This window comes from Cornus florida, unplaced genomic scaffold (genome assembly GCF_030987335.1).
Source record: "Cornus florida cultivar Cherokee Brave unplaced genomic scaffold, ASM3098733v1 CherokeeBrave_3.0.0_Hap2_Chr01, whole genome shotgun sequence".
Taxonomy (NCBI): Eukaryota; Viridiplantae; Streptophyta; class Magnoliopsida; order Cornales; family Cornaceae; genus Cornus; species Cornus florida.
Genome location: NW_026775571.1, coordinates 78,946,198 through 78,966,358, shown reverse-complemented (window position 1 = coordinate 78,966,358; position 20,161 = coordinate 78,946,198). Strand labels below are relative to the sequence as shown.

Here is a 20,161-nt window from a genome sequence, read left to right as displayed (position 1 = left end):
TTGTTTGTCTGTTTTGTACATCAGAAAGTGCCATGGAGAAGCTTCCAAAAAGGTTTGAATGATTAGGTGTTTCCAGCGATCGGATTAGGGGATAATGTTAAGGTGATATGATGTAATAACAATGTTTGCTTGTCTTTTTGAAAAAGTAATTTATCTAAAAGCAGAGGGCCTAGCTCTCTTGAATGGCCATTGAGATGCATTTTTATTGTCTGTACCACTGAATTATCAACTACTTAGGGTGGTCCTGATGCTGTGACGGGTTTCATGCAATTCCAAACTTTTGCTTCAGATAACCATGATGAATGGCATCTTGCTTTGGACTAATCAATACAGACAGATTAGGAGAGTTGGGTCTCTAGATCCCAGATTTTTCGTAAGGGCTTTGAGTTGTTGCAATGTATTCTATCGTTGGGGGTGGTTTTTTTATTTTTTATTTTTTTGGTTCTGAAAGATTTGTCATCCTTCATTCCTTTTATTTCTATTTTTGTGAATTTTGAACGGGTCTTTGCTTTCCAAAATTTTAAGAGATTTAGATAATGATTTTGTAGAAAAACTGGGATATTAAAATATATAGCCATTTTTATTTTGTTTTCCTCATTATCTTTTTGCTTTTTACTGATTAAGAGAGTGATACCTCAATCCTCTTCTTTTATCTATTAATAAGATTGTTTTTATGGAGAAGAAGACTAAATGAAGTGTAAAATTTTCAATCAATGGGTCAGGAAGAATTTCAGTTGCCCCATTTATTACTCTCTACTCTCTAGTTGGTGAAGAAAATAATGGAAACTTTAATAAGTTTCAATTGATAGGTCCTATGTGTTTTGTACGTCTATACATGTCCCTTATCTCATATAAGCACATAATTTGTTTGAATACAGTTAGTTTCACCATTTCTTTTTTTGTTACTTTTTTTTTTTAATCCAAACTTCTCTCATAAACTGAACCTCCATTTTAACTTCTTTAAGTCATATATTTTACAGCAAATATATGCCTGTCAATATCCGAGTGTCTTTTTGATCATTATTGGAATTAGATAAATGTTTTTACTTCTAATTCTGTTTGTGTTTGCTCTGGGATTTTGGTATTGATGGTTCTTCGTGCGTTTGTTTTACTGCATTAAACTGGAGCCGTTCATTTTGGTTGAGATTTGACATGCTTATGGTCACCTAGATTATTTAATTTTTGAGTTTCTTGTTGATTGTAGTGTTTTTCACATAGCTGAATTATTATAAAACTAATTTATGTTAGGGCTTTGAATGGTTATGCTGGAGCAAATGCTCGAAGAAGGGTTTCTATGGATAAACAAGTACCCACAGTTGTTCATCAAAAACCTGGACCTCTACAAACAATATTTAATCTTCTTCCAGATGAGGCAAGATTCTTAAACTATTATTTTCTGGATATGTCTGTTCATAGATTTTGTGTTGCAATATCCGGCTCACCTAATATAGTGTGTATCTATCAGGTCGTTGAACATAGCTATTCCTGTGCACTTGAGAGGTCATTTTTGTATCATGGTCGTATGTATGTCTCCGCATGGCACATATGCTTCCACTCTAATGTATTTTCAAAGCAGATGAAGGTTCGTTTGTCATTATTTAGTGCAAAAGTTAAATTAATTTTTTATTTAGATTTTTATCCTTTTTTATGGAAGATGAAATCATAACACTAAAGCAGCATAAATGCTAGACAGATAAATGCTATGGAGGTATGGATGGCATTCTTTTTTTCATGAATAACACTTCTTTACAGGAAAAAAGCAAAAAAGAAAAGAAAAGAACCAAAAAAACTTATAGGTTCTCTAAAAGGTTTCCAAGAAAATATACCTTCAGAGATTATTTATATGCAATACAAAATACAGAAGATTTTAGGAAGTCGCTTAATGTAATGTGATAAAGGAAAAGATAGAAAAGAAGCAAGCTCATTGGTATGCTGACTGTTTATTTTTGCGAAAAAAGTTAAAAGTTGTAAGAGAGGCTAGTTTATTGACACAGATTTGCTGTAGGAGGTCCTGAGAGCAGAGAGCTTAAATAATCTGAAAGGACATGGGAAATCATGCCAGAGGCCCTCCCAGAATCTACTTTTATTTTAGATTGATAGCAATCAATGAATTTAGTACTAGAGATGAATCCAAAATAACCCTCAGAAATGGTATCAAGGACGGTGATGAGTCCCTATCATAACCGAGGTGGCATCCCAACTATTAAGTTGAAGGTCATACTTAAATTCCACATTGAGTTTTGCTCTCTTGGAAGTCTCCATTGTCACTTGCCAATGAGGGTTTTAGTTCTAAGAATCACATTGCCTAAGACCAAGCCAGCCTCTGCTTTAGGTTGATATACTAATCTCAAACTCTGTATTTTTCGGGCATATTGCAGAAAATCCTCTTGAAGGACCTCAACTATTATATTTATTCATAGAGAACTCCCCTGAAATGTCATTTAAGCAGCAAACCCACTTCATCTTTACCACAACCCTGCAAATCACCCCCCTACCATTAGATAACCTTAAAAATAAGAACTGAAAAGCAGTTTCTTTTGTGAAATCATTAATTTACCCATTTATGTTGACAAAATACCTTTGGAACATTTTTTTGGATCTGTATAACAACTCATCGTAAACAGATATAGAATCAGTCATTACAAACCTGCTTGTCATTCTACAAGGAGTTCTTTGAATTCTCTGAAGTGGAGGTGGTCTCATAATTTCTTTTTTATTTTTAAATCCTACAGGGGTATAAATGTCATTTTCTATGGCCATTAATAATGTGCTATGTTGAATGATTAAATATTAAAGTTACACCCGCTCTAATAGCTTAAGCTTTTAGAGTAGATGGTAGTTAACAAGGTATCAGAACCAAATGTCTTGAGTTCAAACCTTACTGTCACCCTAATTATAGATGAAAAACACGCGTTGAACCAAAAAGAAGACCACACATGAGGGGGCATGTTGAAGGATTTAAATATTAAATATACACCCTCTCTAATAGCTTAAGTTTTAGATTGTACTTAACATGTTGGACTGTCCTTTACTGCAACTCTTTGATAGTTTAGGGGGTTGAATGGTTGATTGCTTTAATAGGGGGGTATTTACAGGTTTTAGATAGTTGAGGGGTTGCATTTTGGCCTTATTTTTAAAATATTTTTAACTTTTTAAGCAATATCAAAACTATGGAAAGATCTCTTTGGATTTTCTCCAACTTGTTCGCCATTTATATAGGGGGGATTTTGAACAAAGAACGATTATGTGTAGGAGTATTTGCTAGATAATAGTTAGTTCATGTGATCCTATTCTAAGGAAACAAAAACTTTTTCCCCGCCCATCTAAGCACTTTTAGACCTCAACAAATGTTCTAGGAAACTCTCATTTCAAAGGGAATTGAAAAATAAAATAAATTAATGATTCTGATTTTTCTCCTAAATAGAAGGCCTAGGTTTTTCATTGGCTACTTGCTTGCAAAACAAACTAAAGATTTGTTTTAACTTTTGCCACTATGCTCCTCAACATCTGTTGGAATGAGAATTTTTTTGTGTATTTTGGTTTTCAATCCTGCAAAACTTACTAAAAACCCAAGGGCTTAAAGAAATATTATAGGTTTTAGACTCTTCATTGCACGAGAATATAATGTCATTCGCAAAGCAAACTTAAGGCTGGACATCGAAATGTGATCTTTACCAGACCAATATCCTTGATCATATTAGCATTCTTAACCTTGGAAATAAATCCTACCGAAATCACAGAAATTATATAAGGGGATGAGCAATCTTCCTGCATCAATTGTCTGCACCTATCAAGAGGCGTATCCTTTTTAATTCATCAGCTATTTTTCCCTTTCCTGGTTCCTTTTCTGGTGCAATCTTTATGTTTCAAGACAGCTTTTTGACAGTCTTCTGTATGTATTGTTGATATATCCAGCTCTTCCATTTTCAGCCCTTTTTATATTTTTTAGTTTTAGTTTTTTGGGAAATCAATTCTTTCATTACCAGTTACTACTCATCCGCCTCAATTTCAGTTATCCCTAGATTTCTTTTTTTTTTTTTTTTTGTTTTAATATCCTGGTTTGTTGGTGCCATAAAGCATAGCTGGTCCTATAGTTGTTTTATGAAGTTCTCTAAGTTAGAGGTATACAACAATAACTCTAATCCAAATAATGGTTGTAATACAACGCAACTGCATCTGAATGAAAAACACGTTAAATTTTCTTTTTGAAATTTCCCAATATTATAACATTAACTCCAATACTGACCTCTTGGAGTTCCCAAACGATATCCTTTCTGTCATTTATTTCTACATATGGCTATAACCTCTTTTGTATCACAAACTGTTTGCAAAATGTTGATTCATGTCCTCTTGTGTCGTGGACTTATTCTTGAATACTTGTATTTTCTTCATTACATTGCACATGAGTAGAACATCTTAGTTGGATGCCATTGCACATGAGTAGAACATCTTAGTTGGATGCTATTGGGGTCCTATCTCTAAATTCTTATGAAGCCATTCATTTCTAGTTATTTCCTTATCTACTCTTGCCACTGATCCATCTGAATATACTTACTCTAGATACCTTCATCTTGTATGTTGAAAATTCATGCCATTTATTTGTTATATCAGGAACTTTTAGATTTTCCTAAATCTGTAGGTTAGGATTAAATAGTGCTTTTGTATGAGGATTTTGTAAAATGCTCATGTGGTGCCTTACTTTTGGTTCAGTATACTAATGATTGGGATTTTTTATTTATTTTTTATGTGTTCATTATGTGTTCCATGATTATGTTTCCATTTGACAGGTAATTATACCATTTGGAGACATTGATGAGGTATTAAGCTTATCCCATGTTTCTTTGTGATCTTTTCCTCTCAAGTTTTAACTGAATGGCTTTTTTAGCAATATTCTAAGGATCCTTATTTTTTTTACATAGATACGAAGGAGCCAACATGCATTTATTAATCCTGCTATTACTATAATTCTGCGCATGGGTGCTGGTGGGCATGGTGTACCTCCTTTGGGGAGTCCTGATGGTTAGTAATTAACTTAATGAGTTTAGGTGTCCTATAACAGTTCTTAATCTGATATATTGCATTTTTGTCAATAGAAATATGTCTTGGACTACAAGAATCCCTGGATCATATCTTAATAAGTTGTAATAACGTAGAGGATTCAAATATATTTTAGCATCTTTTTTATTTCAGAGTTCAATGCTAGAGTTGTGCATTAATCTAACTGAAACATTGTACATAACATGATGAGCCACTAGAAGCAGAAATCTGTGATTGTGATATCACCTTTAATTTTAGGATTTCTGCAAATGGATTTATTGATAGCTTAATTGGGATACCCTTTGTAATTAATTTACCTTTTACTGCATTGTCTTGCTTACTCTTGTTTTCCTGAATGTCCAGCAATTTGCTGAATGAAGTGTAACTAATTTTTTTTTACCGGGAATTATTAGTGAAGCATGCTATCTGGGATTTGTTACCAGAACTATACATGGCATCTCTTGTGTACTGATCTGTTTAGCTAAGTGGGTTCTAAGAAGTTACTTTTAATTCATTTTTTACCTAGATGAGATGATGTGACAGTGTTACTTACTGTCGGGCCCAGTTTTTTTATCCCCTTAGGGGTTGACGCGGGTAAGAAAGGTGTTTACTTGCGCTTATCGAAAAAGGCTAGTAATTATGTGCCTACTAAGGTGAGTTGAAAAAGAGGATCTAATGGGATTAAGGATGGCGTACAGTTTTATAATAGCTTAATCAGGGCCTTGGTGATACAGTTTCGGAGTCTCCACCTTAAATCAAGTTTGCAAGTTTGGTGTGCTTTGTATAGATCATAATGGCTAGGTTGTTGTCTCTGATTTTCTCTTCTTATTGGAGATGGACATACTTCATTTTCAATGTTACGTACAGTGGGGGTATGCCTCCACTTTAATCCTGTACTTAATCTATTGAAGGATTTATATATTTAAGTTACACCCTCTATAACAGCTTAAACTTTTGGAGTAGATGGTTGTTAACATGGTATCAGAGCCAAAGGTCTCGAGCTCAAACCTCACCGTCACCCTAATTAAAAAAATTTTAAAAACACGTGTTGGACCAAATGAAGGCCACACGTGAGGGGGCTTGTTCAAGGATTTATATATTTAAGTTACATCTTCTCTAATAGCTTAAACTTTTGGAGTAGATGGTTTTTAATATCATCGTTTTATCTTAATACACAAAACCATTTAGGGAAAAAAAAAAGTTTGGTGTACTAGGTCATCTAAATTTTGTCAATGGACTAAGAGAATGCTTGAGTTTTAAGGTATACACATGCTTGAAAATTGTGTTAACGAAGGCCCATTGTGTGTTGACTTACATGCCACACACTACACAAACCAAATTAGTTAACTTAGGGGGTTTGATTATGCATGTGTTGTACAAAACATTTTTGAAGCACTGGTTGGTATTGGGCATCTCGTTGCTTGTAAAATATAATAGTAGAAAAAGAAATAATAGAACCTGAACTAACATATATATAAGTACACTTACATTTTCAGGAAGTTATGTTTCCTTGTATAAACTTGGATCTAGTGGACATGAATGTGTATGTACACCTATATACATGTGCTAGCCTTTCATTTTATGTACCTTTTTGGATGTATATATAAATTGCACCTGTGAGGATGGGGCTTTTCGTGGTGGTAAGGTTGCTCAATTGTGACCTAGAGGTCATAGGTGCAAAACAGGAAATAGCCTCTTTGAATGCAGAGATAAGGTTGTACATTTTACCCTCCCAATACGCTGCTCTGCAGACTTGTGCACTGGGCTAGCCCCTTTTATACATACATTGCACCTACATATGTACATTGATACTGTATAGCATACCCCAATGTATATTTGCACATGCACACCTTTATATGAATGTGTACCTTTCCTAGACTTTATGGAATGGCTGCCGATAGACATGCCTATGTTGCTGATTGCTATAAGCTTCATAGCAATGGGATTATGTGGGATGTGCGCTTTAGGCGCTCTTTTCAGGATTGGGAGATGGAGGAGGTTTGCAGCCTTTTGGACTTGTTGTACCAACAGGACGCAGTTGGTAGAGGCGGTGATGCTCTCCTGTGGGTTCCCTCTTCCCATGGTATTTTCGATGTCTGGTCCATATTCTTGTGTTCGCTAGTTCTGGTTTCCCGTGGAAGACAGTATGGCGCTCTAAGGCTCCCCTTAGAGTGGCATTCTTTGTATGGACAACCGTCTGGGGCAAGATTTTGACGTTGGACAACTTGAGGAGGAGAGGCAATATTATGGTTAATTGGTGTTGCTTATGCAAAAAGGATGGTGAGTTTGTTGATCATCTCCTTATGCACTGCCCTGTGGTGTGCGGTGTTTGACTGTTGGAACCTGATTTTTGGGTTATTCGGTATTTCTTGGGTAATGCCTCGGCCTACAAGGGGCTTGATTAATGCATGGAGGGGTTGCTATGTAAGGGGTTTTGCTCGTGATTCTTGGAGGATAGTCCCGCATTGTGTTTGGTGGTGCATTTGGAAAGAGCGGAATAACAGACTTTTTAAAGGCAAGGAGTCATCCACGGCGACTCTAAAACTCTTTATTCTTCGTCCACCTTTAGTTGGGTGAAGGGTAGTTATTGTTCTTCTAATGAGGAGTTCATAGACTTCTTGGACTTACTGGGTCCGTAGGTTTCGGTTTTGTTTTTGTATTAGGGATGCGTTCCCATTTTGAACGCTCTTTTCATTTCAATCTACATTTACTTATCAAAAAAAAAAAAAATTTGAAGGAAACCTTTTGTTTTACGAGCCAAATTTTTGTTTGGAAGAAGTATGTTATTGTAAAATATTTTATCAAAAGAAATAGTGGCCGAGTGAAGTTCATCCAGCCTTTTATACAGATAGGGCTTGAAATTGAGCAGGTTTGACCCATGTCCATTTTAATGGATTTGGATACTATATTTTGAATCTAAATGTATGAAAGACAAATACTTGTACAAGGGAGACATATTTGTATCGTGTCAGTGTTAGATATTGATATTCTTCAGATTCACGTGAATACCTTTTAATTGTGCATAACGTAAAAATGGTCTTTTATTATTATTATTATTATGAACGCGTATCCAATATTTTTCAAATAATTTCTTATACTTTTTGTGACGCGTGTGTAACAAGCCTTTTTCCTTATAACTATTTTTAACAAGCCTTGAACATTAAAATGCAACTTTTTCAACTATAATATCATATTATAATTGTCGGAAAAAGCTTAGAATTATTATTATTTTTTCTTTAAAAAAAAAAGTAGTATTGAGATATAATGAGAATGTATGATGGCTAATGTAGTCCAACACGTGTAACTCTTGGCTTTTGTTATAATTTTTATAAAGAAACATTAGTAATACTATATATACATTAAATTACATATATTTTATCTATGTTAATATAATATATATATGTGTGTGTGTGTGTGTGTGTGTGTGTGCATATTGTCATGTCTTTGCAGTACCTGTATCCTACTTTTTAAGAATTCGTCTTGTTGACATAACCTTATCATCTATCTGTGTCCATAATTTGTAGATCCTGATCTTGAAATTGGTCAGATATGGATCTTCCTTGGAAGATTCGTTACGGGTTCAGGCTGGATCTAGATATGAGTAGTCATGAAAGGAATCGAGTTTAACTCGAGATCCGACCCATATCAAGCATATTTTATTTTATTAGGATTCTTTTTGGAATGTTTATATGATTTGACTCGGATCCGGATCTAAATTGGATTCTGACTTTAAATTATGGATTTGGACTTGGATTCACATGCTCTCAAGATCCACTCCATTTTATCCCCTACATATACAGAGTACTTCAGCTAAATTCTATAGTGATTTTTGGAGCTTTGTTTTGAAGTGTTAAGAAACTATCATATGTGTTTTACGATAAATGCAGCAAACCAAGAACAAAACAATAATTACGACAGAAAAGTAAACACGCCACACAAAAAAAACACAAAGATTTACATGGTTCGGCTTAAGTTTTAGCCTACGTCCACGTTGAAGATCTGACGAAAAATTTCGTTATGCGAAAAGCATGAGATTACAAGTTTTAGCCACCTAAATTCTAGCTCTCACTCTCTCTATTTCCTGCGATTTTTAGTGCTCTCTCATTATGCACTCTAAACTGTAAACGCCCTGATATATAAGGCTACAAGAGACTTCTAAACAGGATCCTCGACCCACAAGAGAAAAACGGGTCATAAATATTTTCCAAATGCGAACCAAGTTGCAATGCGAACCTGTCTAAATCAAAATTCGGGTCACAAGATCACAAATCTCCACCTTGATTCGAATTATGCCAAGTTCCACCCTCCACGGCTACTCCTTTCGCCTCCTCCACATGCCCCTAAGGGCTTAACACCAATCAAATCCAGATTAGACCTTAGTCATCATACCCTCCGAATTCTATGTTGTCCCAATATTAACACTTGTGCAATCACATGTCTAATAAAGTGCAACCTGACATCAATGTGGTTGTTCCGCTCATGGAACATCTGATTTTTATTCAGATGTTTGGCACAATGGCTATCGCAAAACGCAATTAAATCATCCTGCTGCATGCCCAAATTACCAACCAAACCTCTTAGCCATATAGCTTCCTTCACTGCTTTTGTGGCTTTCGTGTACACAGCCTTAGTAGTAGACAATGCAACTGCATAGTCATCTTCTAACTTATCACACTCCCACAAAGAGTGAAGACATACCCTGTCAAGGACTTCCTCTTATCAAGATGTCCAGCAGAGTCTGAATAAAAAAACCCAACAACTCTTCCACACGAGTCGCTGCCTCTGTCATAGACTAAACCAACATCTGCAGTGCCTCGTAGGTACTGCAATATCCATTTCACATCCTACCAATGGACCTTCCCAAGTCTATCCGTGTATTTGCTCACTACACTAACTGCATGTGAAATGTCTAGCCTAGCGCACACCATAGCATACATGATGCTATCAACTGCGCTAGCAAAAGGAATACTAGACATGTGCTCCACCTATTTCTCGGTCTGTGGTGACAATCCTGGCAATGGCGTATTCAGATGCTTTGATCCTTGCTTACCGAAGAGTTTCAACACCCTCTCAATGAATTTCCTCTGTAACAAATATAATTTGCTCGATCCTCGGTCCTTGTGAATTTCTATACCCAAAATCTTGTTCGCGGCACCAAGATCCTTAATCTCAAATTTACCACCAAGCTGTGTCTTCAACATGTTGATTTCCGACGTGTTTATGCAAGTTATCAACATGTCATCAACATACAACAAAAAATACAAATATGAACCATCTGAGAGCCTTTTGTGATACACACAACTGTCAAACTCACTCTCACTGAAGCCACTCCTAATCATAAAGGTGTCGAATCACTTGTACCACTGTCTTGGAGACTGCTTAAGCCCATACAGGGACTTCTTCAGTAGGCAAACATGGTCTTCCTTTCCTAGAATCTCAAACCCCTCAGTTTGATGTATATAAATCTGCTTTTCCAACTCACCATGCAAGAATGCATTCTTCACATCAAGTTGTTCAATCTCCAAGACATACAGAGCAACCATCAACTAGTAACACCTTTGATAGAGCTATGTTTCACCACAGGAGAAAAACTTCATTGAAGTGCACCCCTTCCCTCTCTATATAGCCTTCGCCACCAACCTTGCCTTACCTTGCATCTTCCACTCTTGCGATTCCTTCCTTCTTCTTGAAGACCCATTTACAACCCATAATCTTCTAGCCCTTAGGCTTCTCAACTAGTTCCCAATTTTGATTCTTATGAAGAGACTAAATCTCCTCACTCATAGCAACAGACCACTATGTCGATTCTCCACCCGTGATGGCCTCATGATAAGTACGTGGTACCTGCTTATCAATACTCTCTGCCATACTTCTAAGTTGGCCTAGACTCCTTCCTCGGCCTATCTCTAGCCACACTGTACTACTTCAACTATGCATCTTCTTTCTTAGTCCGAAACTACACTTGCTCATTATTCGACCGATCAACTGAATCTCTGCATGCTCCACCTACTCACCGACTCCCTGAGACCTCACTGAATCAACTACCTCATTCTGTGGTGTAAGCATCTTACATTCGATAGCAGTCGGTGAAAACATCCTGGCACATCCATGCTAACAACTTCTTTCCCACAGCATCCTGGCACCACAATCAGTATCCCTTGACCCCGGGCTCATAACCAAGAAATATGTATTTCTTTGCCCTCGGTTCAAGATTTCCCTCACTAACATGAGCATATGCAGGACACCAAAATATTCTCTAACTAGCAGGAGAACCAGACCATACCTCATTACCTCCTCAAGAATGTTACATTCGATTGCAGTCGGTGAAAACCGGTTCACCAAGTAACATGTTGTGCTAACAGTTTCAGCCCATAACACTTTGCCTAACCCAACATTAGACAACACACACCGTGCTCTTTCTAATAGTGTTTTGTTCATCAGTCTTGTAATTCGATTCTCCTGCGGAGTTTTTCTCACTGTGCGGTGTCTCACAATCCCATGATCCTAGCAAAACATATTAAATTTACTGTCATATAATTCCAAGGCGTTGTCTATTCAGCTTTCCAGTTTACTTCTCAACTGAAGTCTTTCACTGCTTGAACATGACGAAAGCCTTGTTTTTGTGCTTTAAAGTATAAACCCAAACTAGAAAGTCATCAATCAGTATCATGTATCTACGACCACCATGTGAAGCAACCCGAGAGACACACACCGTGCTCTTTCTAATAGTGTTTTGTTCATCCGTCTTGTAATTCGATTCTACTGCAGAGTTTTTCTCACTGTGCGGTGTCTCACAATCCCGTGATCCTAGCAAAACTCATTAAATTTACTGTCACATAATTCCAAGGCGTTGTCTGTTCTGCTTTCCAGTCTGCTTCACAACTGAAGTTTTTCACTGCTTGAACATGACAAAAGCCTTGTTTTTGTGCTTTAAAGTATAAACCCAAACTAGAAAATCATCAATCAGTATCATGATGTATCTACCACTACCATGTGTAGCAACCCGAGAGACACCCAAAGATTAGAATGGATATAATCTAATGTACCCTTGGTCCAATGGATTCTTGTTCTAAACTCACTCTGCATTGTGTCATGAAGACATGATGCTTATAGAAATCTAGCTCCCCGATTTTCTGACCTCCAAGCAAACCCTGCTTACTCAAAAGATTTATCCCTCTCACTTATATGCCCAAGCCACATATGCCACAATTTAGAGTATCTGGATCCATGGACGATACTGCAACTGAATTTGTGATCGTGCTACCCTGCAGCCCATATAAACCATGCTTCTTTAGTCCCTTCATCACCACAAGAGCCCTAGAAACCCAAATGACTTCACCTGCAGCCTTGTAACTACACTCGAAGGAATCTAATGTACCCTGAGAAATCAAATTCTTCTTTAGCTTTGATACATGTCTGACGTCAGTCAATGTCCTCACTATGCTGTCATACCTCTTGATTTGATTTGTACCGATACCTACAACTTTGCCTCCATCCATGGACCAATAGGAGGTAAACATGCCCCTGTTTGGACAAATGTGATACAAGAAACCCGAACAAGAATCCATTCATCGCCAAAGCTTTTGATAGAAATTGTGAGAATGTTATCACCATCTGAATCATTACCCTTTACAATAGCCACCTCACTGGCTTTAGAGGATTTCCCCTTTCCTATCTTATGTTCAAGACAATCTTTCCTGAAGTGCCCTTTCTTGTGACACGTGGCATTTCAGCACCTACATTTTATTCTTAGACTTGGAACGACTTTTGTTGTCAGACCTTCCCTTCTAATTTGTTCTCCTTCTAACAACCAACCTTTCTCCCGAACTTTCTATATTGCCCTCTAACGCCATTATCTACAACTCCTTAGAATTCAAAGTTGCCTTCACATTTTCCATAAACAACACAGTTCTGCTGTACATCATCATATCGACAAAGTTCTCATACAAGGGTGGTAGAGAACACAACAGAATAATAGCATGATCCTCATCCAATATTTTATCATCAATATTATTTTAGTGCATGATTATATTGTTTATCTCATCAAGATGGTCTTAGTGATAAACCTTCGTGCATCTGAAGAGTGAACTGCTTCTTTAGATACAAGCAGTTCGCAAGAGATTTTGTCATATACCGAGCCTCCAACTTGTTCCACAGCCCATCTTGTGTATTCTCTCCAAAAACTTCTCGCAAAACTTTGTTACTCAAGCAACAACATAATCGGGTGTGCTTTCTCCATAACCCATCTTTGTCCTTAATCTTTTTTGGCAGTGCATCCTTCCCCTTCAGTGCTTTGGATAACCTATGTTGAATCAACAGTAAGGCTACAAATGAACCGAGCCGCTCATGAACAGCTCGGCTCGTTAAAAGCTTCGCTCGGGCTCGTTCATTTAGTAAACGAGCCGAGCTCGAGCTCAATTTCTAGGCTCGTTTGTAAACGAGCCGAGCTTGAACATCATTGAGCTCGGCTCGTTAGGCTCATGAACAAGCTCGTTAAGGCCCAATTGTATTTATCATTTTATACTAAAAAAGTGTAACCCAAATCAATATAAGTTTCGCCCAACTCCCATCAATTCATTAATAAGGCCCAAAAATTATATAATTCATCAGCCCAACATCTAAATCAGATTTAATCTTAGCCATTGGACTTCAATACATCTCTACTGTTGGTTCTATTAAGAGATAAAATAAACCTAAAACTAGATGTCTCCGGCGGCAGGACTCCTTCTTCAGACAGCTATGTCGCAAGATATCGCCTGCAGCAGCCCTCCTAATGCGATACAGAACTCTCCCTCCCAAACAGATCTTAAGGTTCAGCAGTACAACATATGTGTAGTGTAGCTCGAGTTGAGTTTGCGTAAAGAGATGATAAAACATTGTAAGCTTTGATTTTATCTTGAAAATATGTTAAGTATTTTTTCTTTTTCTTTCTAATTGGAGATGGAGCTTCGATAAATTTCTTTCTTGTCGACGACGATCGGATTTCATGGAAGAAATCATACTAATTTCTTGAATCGGTAGTAACGATATATGTAAACGAGCCGAGCCCAAGCTTGTTGAATTTCTGCCGAGCCCGAGCTCGAGCTTGGCTAGGCGAAGCTCGCCCGAGCCGAGCCGGAGCACCTCTTTGAAGTTGATGAGCCGAGCCCGAGCAAGCCAAAGCTCGGCTCAGCTCGGCTCGGTTCATTTATAGCCCTAATCAACAGAGCCTGCATCCTAACCTGCCACAAGTTGAAATTGTTTCTGTTGTTAAACTTCTTGATTTCCAGAAACATTTTCGCCATCCCAACTTCATACCAAAATTTCTGATACAAGTTTGTTACGACAAACGCAACGAACCAAAAACAAAACAAGAATCACTACAGAAAGTAAAACGCGCCACGCACAAAGATTTACGTAGTTTGGCTTATATCTAAACCTTCGTCCATGGTGAAGATCCAGCGAAGGATTTCACCATGTGAAAAACAAGAGATTACAAGTTTCAGCCCCCCAAACCCTAAACACCCTTATATACTATGCTAAATAAATAGGGTCCACGACCCGCAAGAGAAAAATGGGTCATAATAAATAAAATAAATCCTGGGAGCAATCCCTTCCCCCCCTCTTTCTCTCCTTTTGTTCGCAATGCAACCCGGTGTGAAACAAAATTCGGGCCACAACATCACAATCTGGTTAAGTTGGATAAAATGAATCGTCTCTTGTGTAATTGTGGCTTGTTATGTCCTTTGGTTCCCTTTGTCTCTTCTGTATGTTCTCCTTGGAGACGGTTTATAGATATCTAGGAAGTCCATTAATTTCTGACTTCTAATTTCAGAAGTATAGGCCTTTTGGTTAGGGAAAAGAGAGGAGGGATTTGTTTTTTAAAAATATATCCTTTATGCAGTTTGGTTCACTTAGTAATGAGAGAAAAATAAAGGAAATGGAGCGATTGAAAAAAAAAAAAAAAAAAAAAGCTTTTCTTGATATTCCTCAGAAATGAGGTTTGGGGTGGTCTAGAGAAGTAAATGATTTAAGCACAAAGGAAAAGAAGGGGTGCAAGTGAGCCCCATTACTTCTCTTTTTTGCTCTACTTCTTTAAATGATTGTAATTTTACAGGCTTTTTCTTCCTTTCTCTTCTTTTCTCCTTCCTGTTTTCTTTTATCTTCTTCTTCTGAATGATGGATCAAACAGTATGTAGGTCCCAAGTTCGCAGGGAATTTAGGGAATAGTCAGAACTGTGGATGAGGAGTAGGATGATTGTCTTTCAGGAAATTGAATTGTTCTCTGATCCGTCCCCGACAAGGTATCCTTTGCGAGTTATTAGGCAAAGGTATCTGGCCACTTATTAGGCAAATACATGTACTTAATTTTACATATGGAGAAGTTTTTGTAACTTACACGTCTATATTGATATCTGAATGATCATAGCCACTGCTATACTAGAATGTTATGAATAAATGAATCTATATTGGATTTTGTTAGCAGATATGATAGCCACGATTTATGGAATGACTTACCGTATTAGTAGAGATTTGATTATGCTATAGAATATGCTTTGATTTGATTTATTTTCCTTTTTTGTAATAAGAGCATAGTGCTCTTTTTATCTATAAATACTAGAGCTGTGAATGAGTGATTTATCTCATTCAAGCCTTTACACATTTCTCTCCTTTTTCTTCTTTTTATATTTCTTCTGATTTTGTTTTACATGTACTTCTATTTATCTTTTGTTTTTCTATCACATGAATAAGTAATATATTGGAATAGAGATCAGTAGAAGAATATTGGATTTTGTCTAGATTTCTGCAGAACCATTTAAATTTTAATATTGAGCTGGAGTGCCTGTACTTGGCTTACATTTTCCTTTTCTCCGCTTTCAGGTAGAGTCAGATACAAATTTGCTTCATTTTGGAACAGAAATCATGCACTAAGAGGTTTACAGCGTTCAGCAAAGAACTTCCGTGAAATGTTAGATGCTGAGAAGAAGGTTTATTCTTGTGCTTTACTTACATCTCCTTAAATGTTGTTATATATATACCTTCATAGCTTAATTATTTATTAATCATGAAAACTTTCTTATGTAAACTTTTCATCTTTGTGTGGTACGATGCCAGTGGTTTGCACTTTCAACATTTTCTTGTTTAAGTTTGAACAAGGACATTGATGTTGATCTTGGTTGTATTTAGCACAAACCTAGGAAATATGAAAATGCAATGGACCAGTACATATCCAACGGGACTGAATGGTTTGATATTTGAATTGGTTGCCTAAGTAAAACTGTAAAGGTGAGAGAATATTATTACTTTCAGGCACTGGTTGCTGCCTTTTATTTTGGTGAGAAATTGTGAAGGCAAAAGGAAAGTATCAACGCCACCGGTGGCCCTCCTTAGCCCCTTGCCTTGGGATAACTGTCAAGGGGCTACGAAAGTACCCCCACCATCGGAATAAAAAAAATTCCAATATTTGTACCAAGTGACATCTACTAACTTTCTTTCCTAATGCTCCCGTGTCGATTTAGTCCATTTGAGCCCTCAACTTTCAATTCCATGGTTGAAGGTTATAGCTCACTGGTCTAGCTCCATTGCTTACTTGGATAACAGTATTGGAGAGTAGAAAGCTGCTTAAAAAGAGAGCATGCGATCAATGCTTTCAAGAGCTTACACCAGAGGCAGTACAAAATAGTAGACAATGGGTGCAATCCCCCTAACTGTTCGTGGGATCCTATCATCTTTCTAAGGATCAAGTTAGGAGAGCTTTCCTTTTCTGTCAGATGGGAATGGAACTCCCAATACTGGTTCCCCCTTTCCTTTTGGCCTGGCTCCTGAATCAGTTAATAGAAAGATAGCTCACCAATTCGTGTCTGAGCCGAATCTCTCTCCATTAATTAGTGAAAAAAGAGCTGAAGTATTGGCTGTTCTCGTTGCGGCTGTTTCAGGCGGCGTGCTCTAGTTTTCAAATTTCTGATATTGATAGAAATGGGCTCGTCTTTCTGCTTTGTTCTTAACGGCGTGTCTGTCCATTTTGATCAACAGTCCCATTTTCGATGTTTATCTAACCAATAAATGCCACTGGCTGATCCACCCTTTCAGCTTCATTAGTTCCCATAGAGGATTTAACTCTTTTTTGTAAGTAAGATTGTATTAGAAGCCTTCAAAAGGGGAACGCAGCCCAAAAAATAGAAGAGCCTAAAAAGGTCCCTAAGCTCTCAGGATGTCCAAAAAATCAACTCTCTCCCCCAAAGATTACAATTCCTCCCAGTAACCCAACAAAAAAGAGAACTGAGGAAAGAGAATTTCAACACCCCCAATAGGAGTCTCCTCGCCATCGAAATATCTCCTATTACGTTCTCTCCAAAGACACCACCAAAGGCACAAGGGTGCCACCCTCCAAGAGTCACGGGCTTGGGGTCCCACTATACATCCACTCCAAGCCTTAATCAAGCCAAAAGAGGTGCGCGACATTCCCCCCAAAAAAGACAAGAGCAAACCCCAACTGTCCCTAGCAACCGGGCAATGTAACAAAAGATGATCACTGTCTCGTCGTCCGACTTGCACATACCGCACCAGTTGACCGCAACCTGTCTCCTCCTCAAATTGTCAAGAGTTGGAATCTTCCCCAAAACAACCGTCCAGCAAAAGAATGCCACCTTAAGGGGGGCCTTGGTGTGCCACACCGTCCAGCAAAAGAATGCAGCCCTCGGCTCATTAGAAAGCCTCCCATAGAAGAAGCGAATATTGAACCTCCCCTGAGAAGAAAGGGTCCAAACCAAGGAATCAGTGTAACCCACAATCACCTCTTGGCGGTACAACGCTAAAAACTCAAAAACATCAGCCAGCTCCCAATCCTTGAAATGCCTCGCAAAACGCACATCCCAAGTCGTCCTCCCACCATCAAGGCAATAGCAATCGGCAACCAAAGCATGCCTATCCATGGCAATCCTGAAGGGTCTGGGGAAAACACACGCCAACTCACGGTCGCCACACCATTTGTCCTCCCAGAACTGGATAAAAGAGCCTCCTCGAGCCCTGAACCTGATGTGGTTATAGGATTCATCCCACACTTTCCTTGTGAATTTCCAAACACCCACGCCACCTGGAATCCTCACCTCGAGGGAGCGGCACCCGCCCCTCCTCTCCAAATATCTAAGCGATAACTTTCCTCCAAAGCCTATCCTTCTCAACTTCAAGCCTCCAAAGCCACTTCCCCAATAGAGCCTTATTAAAAGGCTCCAATCTCGTGATCCCCAAACCACCTAACTGAAGCGGCCTGCAAACGTGCTCCCAACGGACGAGATGGTATTTGAACTCCACCCCCAATCCACCCCAAAGAAAGTTCCGCTGAACTGCTGAAGCCTCTTAATCCTTATAGCCATAGAGAAAGGAATTTGAAAGAGGGAGAGAAAATATGTAGGAAGGCTCGAAAGTGTACTTTTCAAAAAGGTAATCTTCCTGCCCTTTGAGAGATGCCGTTTCTTCCAACGCGTCAGCCTCCTCTTAACCCTCTCTACAATAGGGTCCCTAGCACCAACAATCCTCGAAGAAGTCCCCAAGGGCAGTCCCAGCTATGATATGGGGAAGTGGCCAACACCACATCCCAAAGTATCCGCCGAAATAGAAATGTCCGTAACCTCTCCCACTGGAACCAGCATGCTTTTCCCAACATTCAATTTCAGGCCTGAGACAACCTGGAAACAAACCAGAACGCAATGCAAGTATCTGATCTGAACGTCATCCGCATCACAAAGCACTAAAGTGTCATCCGCAAACAAGAGATGGGATATCTCCAGTTGATTAGGAGGGTCTCAACGCACCCTGAAACCTCTAATGAATCCCAGATCCACTTCCCTCCTCATCAACCCACTGAGAGCCTCCATCACAATAAGGAACAGAAAAGGGGAGAGTGGATCTCCCTATCTCAAACCACGCAAGCTCCTGAAAAACCAGTTGAAGAGCCATTCACGAGGACTGAGAACCTCACCATGGAAATGCAGAACTCAATCCATTTCCTCCAAGTCTCCCCGAACCTTATCCTCTCCAACATGCACAGTAAGAAACACCTGCCCACGTGATTGTAAGATTTCTCAATATCAAGCTTACACAAAACCCCAGGAATCCTGCTCCTCATTCTAGCGCCTGCATGCTCATTAGCAATAAGCACCGAATCAAGGATATGACAACCCCCCACAAAAGCGTTCTGAGATTCTGAGACGATTCCATCCATAACACTCCTCATTCTCAAGGCTAGGACCTTAGCTATTAATTTGTAGATACATCCCACCAAACTACCAACACAGCCTGAGAGACATCCGGAAAATGCTCTTCCCACGCCCCAGAAATCAGGAATCTATCCAACCGGGAAAAAGTAACTGGTTCCCTACCATTAGACTAAGTAAAGGTCGCTCCTTCCAATGGAATATCAATAAGGAAATTACTGTCAATAAATTTTGAAAACATGGTCATTTCTGAAGACTACCTGCCCCTGTGGACCTCTCAAATGGGGACCTAATAAAATTAAAATCCCCACCTAAGCACCAAGGCAATGACCATAAATCCTTCACATAACAAAGCTCTTCCCACAGGACTGGTTTATCACTATCAGTAACAGGCCCATAAACACCTGAAAACACCCACCTGAAATTGTCTTCCTCCATCTGAAACATACAAGACACAGAGAAAATACCCTTCCAACAATTCAGACTTGACAACCATCTTCGATCCCACATGAGTAGAATACCACCTGAAGTGCCTGTTGCATTTAACACTTCCCAGTCTACAAACCTACCTCCCCAAAGACTCCTGACAATTTCTAATATCAGTCATCTTAGTTTCCTGTAAACAGACAACATGAGCACTCCACTTCCTCAAAGTTACCTTAGCTACTCTTTTTCTTTTCGGATCATTAAGACCACAAACATTCCATGTTATAAGTCGTAGCTTCATTAAGAACCAAAAACAATCAATTCTCCTCCTATCCATTTACCACTTCTGGTTCTTCCCCTTTCTTTGGTCGTCCCATTCTTCCCGTCATAGTTAACACAAGAAATCAGATTTTTCACTTCCTGTTCGCCTTTCTGATGTGAATTTCTGGCTTTGACTTCTTTTGTGTCACGATTTGGTTCAGTACTACCATTTCCTACAACAATTT

General features: G+C 38.5%; 1 protein-coding gene across 2 annotated transcripts in view; it reads left to right on the top strand.

The window, feature by feature from the left end:
• LOC132302352 (BAG-associated GRAM protein 1) overlaps positions 1-20,161 on the top strand; it is a 42,562-nt gene that overhangs the window by 5,860 nt on the left and 16,541 nt on the right. For both annotated transcript variants that reach the window (XM_059799193.1, XM_059799200.1), the window contains exons 7-11: positions 1,249-1,372; positions 1,466-1,582; positions 4,788-4,817; positions 4,920-5,019; positions 15,898-16,004. In XM_059799193.1, coding sequence (XP_059655176.1) covers positions 1,249-1,372; positions 1,466-1,582; positions 4,788-4,817; positions 4,920-5,019; positions 15,898-16,004 — 478 coding nt within the window. The remainder of the gene's footprint in view (positions 1-1,248; positions 1,373-1,465; positions 1,583-4,787; positions 4,818-4,919; positions 5,020-15,897; positions 16,005-20,161) is intronic.